The 10456-nt window shown below is 37.2% G+C and overlaps 1 protein-coding gene across 1 annotated transcript; it reads right to left on the reverse strand.

The window, feature by feature from the left end:
* Nucleotides 1-165: 165 nt before the first annotated feature.
* Nucleotides 166-10436, reverse strand: LOC136797986 (myocardial zonula adherens protein-like). Its single transcript, XM_067054574.1, has 7 exons — nt 10379-10436; nt 4777-5025; nt 3177-3494; nt 2554-2832; nt 1953-2276; nt 820-1065; nt 166-518 (listed from the first exon to the last, which is right to left on the reverse strand). The coding sequence occupies exons 2-7, from the start codon at nt 4931-4933 to the stop codon at nt 481-483; spliced, it is 1362 nt and encodes a 453-aa protein (XP_066910675.1). The 5' UTR covers nt 4934-5025; nt 10379-10436; the 3' UTR covers nt 166-480.
* Between the last annotated feature and the right edge of the window lie 20 nt (nt 10437-10456).

The following is a 10456-nucleotide window of genomic DNA, read 5'->3' on the forward strand; positions in this document are numbered from 1 at the left end:
AGCGGTCAGAACTTTTAGAAGGGTTTCGGTACGACAATATATTCTTTATATTCTTTATAATATTTCTCTATATTTCTCCATTGGCAGGGGGTTCGTGAGAAGGGGGTATAATCTCATCTCTTGACTCATCGAGAAAGGGGTGTGGCAATTGATTATCAAAATAGGTTTTGAGATGCAAGAATTAGTTTATATATATTTCGTGTCACCAGTACACTACTAAAAAAATCTTTAAAATAATGAACAAAAGTATCATAAAAAATCAGGAGATGAAAAAATTACTTTAAAAAGAGGCTTGAATTACATTCGGATTCAACCGTTGTAAAAGCCAAAGAAAATTATTTAAATATACACTTGATTACACTGCATGGTGTCCGAATGATACATAGTGTCCCACCAGTGGTACCAGCTATGTTCACCGGTTATCGTTGAAGGTTTTGTCAGCTACTCCTTCTCATAGATGTCATGGAAGGATTTGCTCTCTCATCCGCTTAATCCAACTCCAAGTGTGGGACGTGGACCTGAGAACAAATTTAATTCAAAGATATTCATTTTGTGAACCAAAAAGAACTTTATCATAATGATTTCAAGTATCTAAAAAACAATTCTTTAATATTTGGAATTTTTTAAGACCTTTTTCCCGTTGAAAATAGTTTTAGCTGTTCAACGAAACCTCTTGTTTTGCACAGAATAACCCGACCACCTTTATCAAGAGAAACTTCTCACCCCCTGCCCCCCCCCCGTTTTTTATACACTTAAGAATTGTGTAGAGCCCTTACCGATTAGAACGATCGAATTCAATTGAAAGATGAGGAGACTTACAGAAAAAATTAATCAGGAATTGAAAGAAAGAAATCATCTGGCTGACGTTTCCACAAAGTTCTTCGATTTTCACTTTTAGAGCGTCTAGCCTAGCTTTCAACCTCTCGTACTCTTCGGGACAATCTCTGAGTTCGTTGAGTTGTCGGTAGAGAAGTGTCAGTTTTTGTTTGCATGCTTCAAGCTGCTCTTGTAGTTCCTTCAGCTTGTTCAGGATCCTTCTGAACAAGTCGCAATCGAATCTGAGGCCTTAAATAAGTAATATTGGAAATATCAATGGGATGAGAAATATGGTACTATGGTCGTGGTCCTTGGCCGGGTCACACCAACGACTTCTTACTTAGTACAAAAATGGTACTTTTTGCCTGTCTGCTTGATGCTCAGCAATTAAGAGAAAGATCAAGTGTAAATGTTGTAAGTGACGCCCTCCATTAACCTTCGCGTAGATAGCTATTTAAAGAGGAGCATTCGGATCACCTCTGACTTAGGTTTCAGACTAACGAGAAATATGGTATTTGAATTCGCATAGGAGCATTGATTTGCTGCAATTAATCCTTAAATTATTTTATGATCAATAGTTAATGGGTGGTACAGGAAAAGCCCCCCCCCCTAGTTCTAAATCGCCCAGTCAAGAACACCATCAAATTAGCCTAGGCTGATTAGTCATAAGCTGTTTAGAATATTTTGTATAGTCCAAAATTAGACGGCTCCCGTATCATCAGTGTATAGAAGGTAGTAGTAATTTTCGCGCTCAATCATAGATGAAAATGAAATTTTAAACATAAAATTAAAACCACGACGTATCATCAACTCCTTATTCGAAAGACAATAAGATTATTTTTGTCACAAAAACCGCACGAAATCCCTCTTTCATACTCAAATCAACTCCCTGACAAACCATTCGAAATTGCAGCTTTGCTACCATCTTGCGTTACACACATTTTTCATAAACTCGTATATTCATGACGTAATGTTTTATACGGAAATACCCCGGTTTTAGCCAGTAGTGACAAATTTTAACTAGACAAAAGTTGTATAAAATTTGCCACTACTAGCTAAAACCGGGGTCTTTCCGTAGAAAACATTACGTAATGAATATCATGAATTCGAAAGAGGGAATATTTCAGAATATTTACCAGTGAGAAGAGATTGATACTTCCTGGTCAATTCGTCAATCTTTTGCTCTTTCTCTTCAATATCAATCTCCAAACAAAGCACTTTCATTTTCTTGTTCAATTTCTCTAAACAATCTTTCACTATTTGACACCACTTCTCCAAATCCTCCTGCAATTTATCCAAAGCTTCTTTACATTTCTGGTAATCTGCCCGTGTTAGACAGTTAGCGACTTGCTTGAGACAATCTTGTACAGTGTTGATTTCTTTCTTCAGATTCTGAAGTTCGGTTTGATATCCAGTCAAAAGATTGATATAGTACTGCAATTCCCTTTTAGTGTTGGCATCTGAAGAAAATAAATGAGCGAGAGATGAGACCAAAATATCCATACACCACTGTGTTTAGTTAGATAGGACTATTCGAATTGTCAAAGAAACCAAAAGAGACTCCTAGGTTATTATTGGTATCTGGGGAAGGTGAAATCTTGACTGCCGAGGGTTCAGCGAAAAGTGCGATAGCATTAAAGAAATAGAAATCTCCTTAGTACAGACAAGGTGATGTAATTTCGGCCGAAAAACATACGGTATTTAAGAAATTAAAATACTGTTGAAAAGTGAATTTACTTTGTGCAAGGATTTTCGTTCTTGTGATCGTCTGAATAAGAGCGTTCATTTGATTGATTTTGATTTCGAAAAACTTTTTCAAACATTTCTGAATAAGCTTGATGAGGTCACAGACTTTGGTTTGCAATTTGATCAACCGATCCATGCATTCTTGCTTCTCTGCAGCAGTCAAACAATCCAAATTGTTCAAAATGGTAATTTGGTTTTGAATGTCCAATTTGATTTGGGTCAGTTGCTCCTTCGAACTTTGGAAAATGGATATACATCTCTTGCTGAAAACTAAAAAGTTTAAAAAAGGTTGAGTGAATTATTCACAAATTTTTTATCGAAGTCACGGAAAAAGGCTGATGCTTAGAAAATTTATGTTTGTACTGGTGCGAAAATGTGACGTAACAAAAACATTGGCTTCAGGCATGATGGGACATGAGAAACGTTAAAAATTATTCAAAATTTTCCAACAATCGGAGAAAACAGTCTAATTTAATCGAAAGTAGAGACTCTCAATTCCACAAAATCACCCGCTTCCCTGTCTGGATTTTTTTAAGGCCCACGTTGCATTTCTTTCTGTTAAACCAGTGAATTTCTTAACGAGGATTTATCTTTTCCAAACAAAAAATTCTTACTTTGGCCGTTGCACTGTCCTCTCTTCAGGTTTTGGATGGAGTTGTAAATTCTGTTGTAGCTTGCTTCTAAGTCAGCGATTGTATTTTGTAGACATTTCTTCTTCAACAGACAGTTCCATTTGATCAATAACTGTTCAATCTTTTCACACAAATCTTTGATGAGTTGCAAGAGCTGTTGTAAGGGTTTAACAAAAAGACTCCCTGCAAATTGGTCGATGAGCTGTTCGATTTGTGTTACAAAATTGATCAGGATCTCCTTGATTTGCTTCAAACGTTCGATAATTGTTTTGATTTCATCCTTCGTCAACTTTTTATCCTCTATGGTAAACGAGAATCATTTCAAAACTTAGCGGTGCTGTCAGAGACGTGGTAGTGAATTTACAAGGAAGATTTGTTCTCGGGGCATTTTTTAGATTGCTTAAACAAACTAAACGAGTTCCCGCTCCAGATCGTATACAACAAGAGATATTTTCCTTGGTTTTTGCGGTTGAGTGGAAACTAAATATAACGTTCGAAGCAAGGACGAGCATCTACTTCAAAGCAAGGGTATCTTACATTTCATGCATTACATTTTTCACAAGCGCGCTCTGTGTTAACTGAGCACTAATGGTAAGGGTCAGTGTTTTCTTATTAGCGTACACAAAATTGCAAAGGTTGAATGAAAACGACCCAAGGGTGAACGCCGTACGGCCCGGCAAACGTCCTTACGGGAAGGTGTCAAACGGGATTTAAGCAAAACTTTGACCGGGCGCCGTGGGGCGAGTTTTAACGTTACGTCTTAGATCTTTGGCAAGCACCTTCTCCCGTTGGTAGAGATTATCCATGCCAAATTTGAACGGCTAAAATTGCCGTACGGCCCGGCAATCGTCGTTAGAGCAAGGTCCTTAAGCGGTACCAATTTAATCTTTATAGCCTCGGTCCAAATATATTGAACATTTTGGTTTTTCCTCTTTTTTAGCAATTTAAATTTCGGGCGTGAAAGCCGAATTTTTTAACAGAGGGGGTTTATAGACTTCAAGGCTATATTCTGAGTCCTATTGGACCGTTCTTAAACTTTTGGATCCTCAGATTCAAGGTCCTTAAGTCTCCTGTTAATACTCAGAGCTAAAATCTACCCTTCTAATCTAAGATTCCGTGGGAATTTCCCTTTTTTCTCAAATATTATGAAATGACCCGGATTGTAGCGGATGACTGGAAAAAAATCAGTTTTGCTGGAGATTTCAAAATAGAAATCTTTATTGAATCAGCAAAAAACTAACAAGACTTGCATAATAACGAATTTGGGGATAGGAGTAACAAATTAGACTTCGCGGGAACTTTATCTTACATTTGGAAGGGTTTCTCAGCGGGTTTTATCAAGGTATCAAGGAGTGTTGATTTACAAATATTTTCGCAGTTTAATAATTTCAGGGAATGGTGGTTTAAAATCCACTAAGAATTCCTAAGAAATGGCTTTGCCACTTCAAGTTCATATTCACGCTAACTAATACACTGGGCTTATTGAAAATTCGTCGGTCTAGAATCTAGAATTCACGTGTTTTGGCACGCCGGAGTTAATTTTTATAAAAAATAAAGTAAACCCCTCAACAACAATACTTACCGAGTTGGGCGGTAAAACCTTCAACTTCTTTTTGGAATCCAGAGACAGACTTTTTCAAGCTGTCAACAGGTGGCACTGGTGCTGGCACCCTTACTGAGTGCACTACGTGAATGCAAAAGAAGACAGCCAGAACCACCAACAAATTAAGCTTCAACATGATTCAATGATTTCTTGACTGGACCAGTTTATTCCAAGTCGATGCTTATCTCCTGGATGTGTTTGTTGATGTACTCGTAGTAAAACGACCTCCTTTTTATAGGGATGGAGGGAAGGGAAAATTGAAATACAGATAGTTAGCTTGCGTGGGATTTGGCAGCGACTTTTGAGCTAATTATATGTTTGGTCAAGGCTTAGATTCTATGATTTGATTTACCGAGATCAGATAGACAGATGAAGTGGTATTTTAACGTGTTGATCGTATCTTCGGTTGTAATACTTTGTTTGAAGAACACACCTTTTCCTCACTAGCGCGACAAAGCCTAGTCTCGGGTGCTTAACAAATGCAGAGGGGGTTAGAATAAAAATGTCCTGGGTGGAAAATTTTTGAAAAGGTTGACAAAGGAGGGAACTTTCGAAAACATTTTCCCCAAAATTGATATGCGGGTTGACGCTTAACTAGCTAGTCCCCGAATAAGAATTATTCGAAAATTGATTAGCGGGGGACGCTTAATTAGGTACCCGAGAGTACTAGACTTTTTGAGTTTTCTTATCGCTATATTCAAACTCGAACTAAGTCTCTTATTTCGTTTTCTTATGATTCTGATTTCTGATAGCGCTCACGAAAGGTTTTTATTACATCCATCAGTGAAACAAAAAGTGACGTAAGCGGTTCTGGGCACGAGATTGTACTACTTTTCAATTCCTGGGACACTTGTTATTTATTGTGAACGATTTATTATTTTTTTGTAAATATTTGTCGCAAGAAATCCTCCCTCCTTTCTAATCCTTTTTAAAACAATAAACAGATTTAGTCTGAACTATCACAGGTAAAAAATTTTCAAAACCCCTCAGGTGAGTTAAGGCATGTTCCAAACATATTTTGCGTGACGCGCACCCGCTTTCCATTGTTCCTTAACTTTCGTATATAGCTCAAAAGAAGCGTATTAAGGAGAGGATTTCGGAAAGTGCTGGGCCGAAAATTTAAATTAAGCCAATCTCAAGATATCGGCCAAAAACTAATTTTTACGTTAGGAAATACGTCGAAAAAACATTTCACGACAACACGATTGGGGAGGATATATTATTTTTTTCATGAATTACCCCTGGACATTTTGATTTTAAACCCCCTGGACACGGGTTATACCCCTGGACAAACATCAAATCAACCCCTTGGACACAAAAAATTACCCCTGGACATTGGAATTAACCCCCTGGACATTGCAATTTTTGGTATTTTTTCAATACCCCTGGACAATTCATCTTCCACCCCCCATGAACGGATTTTTTCTGGAAAAGCCCAATCTGAAAATCTTGTGTCAAATTGTGATAGAGAAATTTTACAAAAAAAACTCTTCGTGGAATGAAGAATAAATCCGGGGAGGACTTGGGATACTAAAGTTAAAGAATGTCGTATAAGTTAAAAACCCCAGCGGTTTGCGTGATGGCGTGATTGGGACTTTTTTCTTGCGTGATGGCGTGATAAGAGATTTTCTTTGGCGTGATGGCGTGATCAAGATTTTGGCGTGATGCGTGATAGATAGGGCAAAAATTTGAGACGTGATGCGTGATTTGGGCTATTTTTCGCGTGATGACAAATTTTAGCGATTTTCGCGATGCGTGATGGAGAAAATTTTTTGGCGTGATGGCGTGATTAGGGGTGCCGCTGGAGGGGGGCTCGTTAAACCAGCCTCCGAAAAGGAGTGTTCTACCCGAACCGAGGGGTAAACGAAAGCCCCGAAATTCCTGAATCGGAAATAAAATCACTTTATTTCCCATCCAAAATGCGTGACCCGCGCAGTTTCCGCACTGGAAATTAACGTCGACATAAAATTCCCTTAAAAGGTCCCGAACAATTTTCGAATCTGTTGCGGTTTTTTCTGGCACTTCTATCACCCAAAATGAAGCTGATGTGAAAAATATTGAAAACCGTTTTTACCAGATTTAAGGGTTACCTTGCCTTAAGTGTATTAATTTTGGCGTGTACTCAATTTGGTGGTTGGCTGAGATGCGATTTTTGGCGTGTACTTAATTTGGTGGTTGGCTGAGATGCGTTTTTTGGCGTGTACTTAATTTGGTGGTTGGTTGAGATGCGAATTTTTGGCGGATAGCAGAATTTGTAAAATTTGGCAGGTTGGTTGGTTTTCATTTCTTTTTTCGTAATTACTTTAGGTAGGGTTTTGAATGATTCGTTTTTCAAGGGTTGATAAAAGTTCAAAGTATTTGATTAATAAAACTTTAGTGGGAGTAATGCATTTGCAATCAAAGTTCGTTATCAGTTGAAATTTCGCCAACATCCTACGTTAAATAAGTACGGAGGTGATAAGATAGCGAACACGTGGTTATTTATCAGTTGATTTGAGGATGGATTTATTTATCCAACGAACTTCCTTCGAAAACTGAAAGGAGGCTCGCATTTGTGCTTATATGATTCAATACTTCAAGTCATGGTAAAAGTACATTTTAAACAGCCTTGAAAGAATGGAAAAGATGAGATGTTTATAACTCTCTGAGACCTATATTTGAAAATTTAGGGTTCTTTCCAATCCCCCTCTTTTAACTAAAGTTAAAAGTTTCACAAGCCCTATTTATTTCAACACCTCCATCTCTGGGGGGGGAGTACTTAGGCAAATGGAGGGTACGGTATGTTCCGCCCTTAAGGGTACCTTTTTTAGATTTCCATTTTGGATTTTCAGAAAATCAAATTTCAGTCCCACTATAAGGGACCGGAAAGATCGAAATTTGTCCCAATAAGGGTCGTAAAATTCATAAAATTCTTCTTTGTTTTCTCTTTTTTAGTCCCGGTAAGAGTCCAAGGGTCGAAAGTCAGGCGGTACCCCCCCCCTTCATCTCGCAACTCTAGTACCCCGGGCTCTATCTATTAAGCATACGAGAGAGAAAAAAGGTTAAGTTAACACTCTTAAATTGATCTGAAGGTCACTATAGACTTTTTAAATCAATTTTTAAATTAGGTTAGCTCTAGTTTAGACGGCTCACCTTTCGTCCTGCCTATTCTAATTGTAAGAGTGTACACAAGGCGAACTTAAAGAACTATTGATGTATCTTAAAATGTAACCAATTTATTAATTTCGCTTAGCGAAAGTATTACGATAGCCTTTCGCGGTGTCATCGGAAAAAAAATTAGAAAACGAAAGTACTCGATACGGTGGATGAACTCACTAAATTTAATTTGTTTTTCTACCTTTCCTCGGTCACACTCACCATGTATAAATATTGTGGTCGTTTTTTTTTTCAAAAAGAAAAATAATAAATATAAAACGTACAATTTTGAAACAATTCAAATATCATTAATATTATTTGCTCATCTTCATTGTACTTTAAACAAACACTTTATTCTTTTATTATTTTTCTTATGAATGTTCTACTTGACATGCGTAAATGAAAAACAGAGAGTGTTTATTATGCGTTTAAAATAAAGACGATTTGGGGAGTTTCTAAACATCGACCAGAAATGGCGACCACGACCAGCGACCACGACCGGCGACCAGATAAATTTGGGTTATCGAGTTTTTCCTCTTTCTCCACCGTAGAGTCTCTCTTATGATCATTTATTTATGGGTTGAAGAGTAAAGGTCACCCCTGTCTCACATGTAGTGATTATAAAGCCACGTGCAAAACGTGTAGAGTAGCCATTTCAACGCTCTTGGAGCTTGAATATAGTGTCAATTAGTATCCTTTTGTATTTTCGGCATCAAATTGGTTAGTGGCAAAATTTGTGCTGGAATTTATTTAGGAAGCTTTATATTTGATCATCAGATCATTATTTTGTCAAAATAAGTCATTTTGACAATGTAAGGACAATAGAATAATTAATGAGATTGATATCTCTAAAACTGGCCTTCCCATCTTTTTCCTACTGACAATTTCTATCTATTCATACTAAAGGCATCTCATTCGGTACAATTAAAATATTTGGTGTAATAAAGTTTACAGGCATCACACTTAATTACCCTATCAATATTTTTGTCAAAAAGTGTCACTTTGTCTAGAAAATGACTGGTAACGTCAAAAGTCACTTTTAGTATTCTCTAGCTATAGAGTAATTCTCAGCCACATGCTCAGTGATTCATTTGAAAGCCACATCATGACTCGATTTGGATGTTCTCGACGGTGGAGAGAGCAGGTAAACTCGATAACCCAAATTTATCTGGTCGCCGGTCGTGGTCGCTGGTCGTGGTCGCCATTTCTGGTCGACGTTTAGAAACTCCCGAGGATTTGGTTGAGAAGCGTAGTCAAATAAAATGGACAATATACCTTTCGGATATTAGTTCCTACAGAGTAAACAAAGGATGGCATAAAATGCGGGAACAGTTTACTTTATTATATAGGCATCTACCTTATAAGAATCAACTCAATAACTCTTGATAGACGGTGATATACCTTTCGGTAATTAGTTCTTACAAAGTACAAAGGGACAGTGCACAATATGAGAATTTTTATTTTTCTTATAAGCATTTACTTTATAAGAATCTAATAAATAACTCTTGATAGACAGCCATATACCTTTCGGTAATTAGTTTTTACAAAGTAAACAAGGGATGACGCACAATTTGAGCATATTTATTTTTCTTATAAGCATATACTTTATAAGAATCAAGTCAATAACTCTTGATAGACAGCCATATACCCTTCCGTAATTAGTTCTTACAAAGTAAACAAGGAAATGCGCACAATATGGGCATATTTATTTTTCTTATAAGCATATACTTTATGAAAATCAAATCAATAACTTTTGATAGCTGGGGATATACTTTTAGATTAGTTCTTACAAGGTGGACAGAGGACTACTGGTTGCAGCAGTTTTAATATAGCTCAGCCTCGCTTATTCATCATAAAAAATGACCGTGTCCGAATCATTTCTCATGACTCGACCTAAACCTTTTTTTCTAATCCACCTCGTAATTTTCTTAACAGCTTTTTCAGAGCCAGCATTTTAGCATACTTTTTGCAAATATTTGGCGAAATTTTCGACTTCAAGTCGTCTTGTTTCATCTGAAAGAATGAGCAGGGGAAGGGGCAAAATATTCAACATGAATTTTAAGAATTAATTGTCGGTTAGAGCTTCCACTCTCAATAGACTACCTGTGCAGAATTCTACCTCTTGTGCAACGAGCACAATAAAAGCCAGGTCCGAGGGACTGCTCATTTTTTACCCGCACTTTGCAGATACACGATTTTTTATAAGAACAAACTATATAACAACATAAGGCTTCGATGGCCAAATTATTAAGAACAAGTTACGAACATTTTCAGGCTTTGCGGACCCTAAAACACCTATTTTCTCAGGAAAATGGACAAAAATACTCGCAAAATAACATGTTAAGAAAAGTTTCAGGCTTAAAACTCAAGACGCTTAGAACATCCGAAGGCTTCATAAATTTTGAATGTTCTCGTAAAAAAAGAAACGTGTAAGGGTCATACTCACCATACTCACCCACTTCGTGTTGGAAAAGTTCCTGAAAGCCCTGGGATCGGAGAGGACCTGAAAATAAACAACACAGAT

The sequence above is a fragment of the Clytia hemisphaerica genome, unplaced genomic scaffold (genome assembly GCF_902728285.1).
Source record: "Clytia hemisphaerica strain Z4C2 unplaced genomic scaffold, Clytia hemisphaerica genome assembly, whole genome shotgun sequence".
Taxonomy (NCBI): domain Eukaryota; kingdom Metazoa; phylum Cnidaria; class Hydrozoa; order Leptothecata; family Clytiidae; genus Clytia; species Clytia hemisphaerica.

Bases quoted from the DNA above. Each gene is read 5' to 3' on its own strand.
- LOC136797986 (XM_067054574.1), bottom strand. From the start codon at position 4,933: ATGTTGAAGCTTAATTTGTTGGTGGTTCTGGCTGTCTTCTTTTGCATT. The intron at 3,495-4,776 runs GTAAGTATTGTT...CGTTTACCATAG, and splicing joins AGGTTTTACCGCCCAACTCG to AGGATAAAAAGTTGACGAAG. The intron at 1,066-1,952 runs GTAAATATTCTG...TACTTATTTAAG, and splicing joins GTATCAATCTCTTCTCACTG to GCCTCAGATTCGATTGCGAC.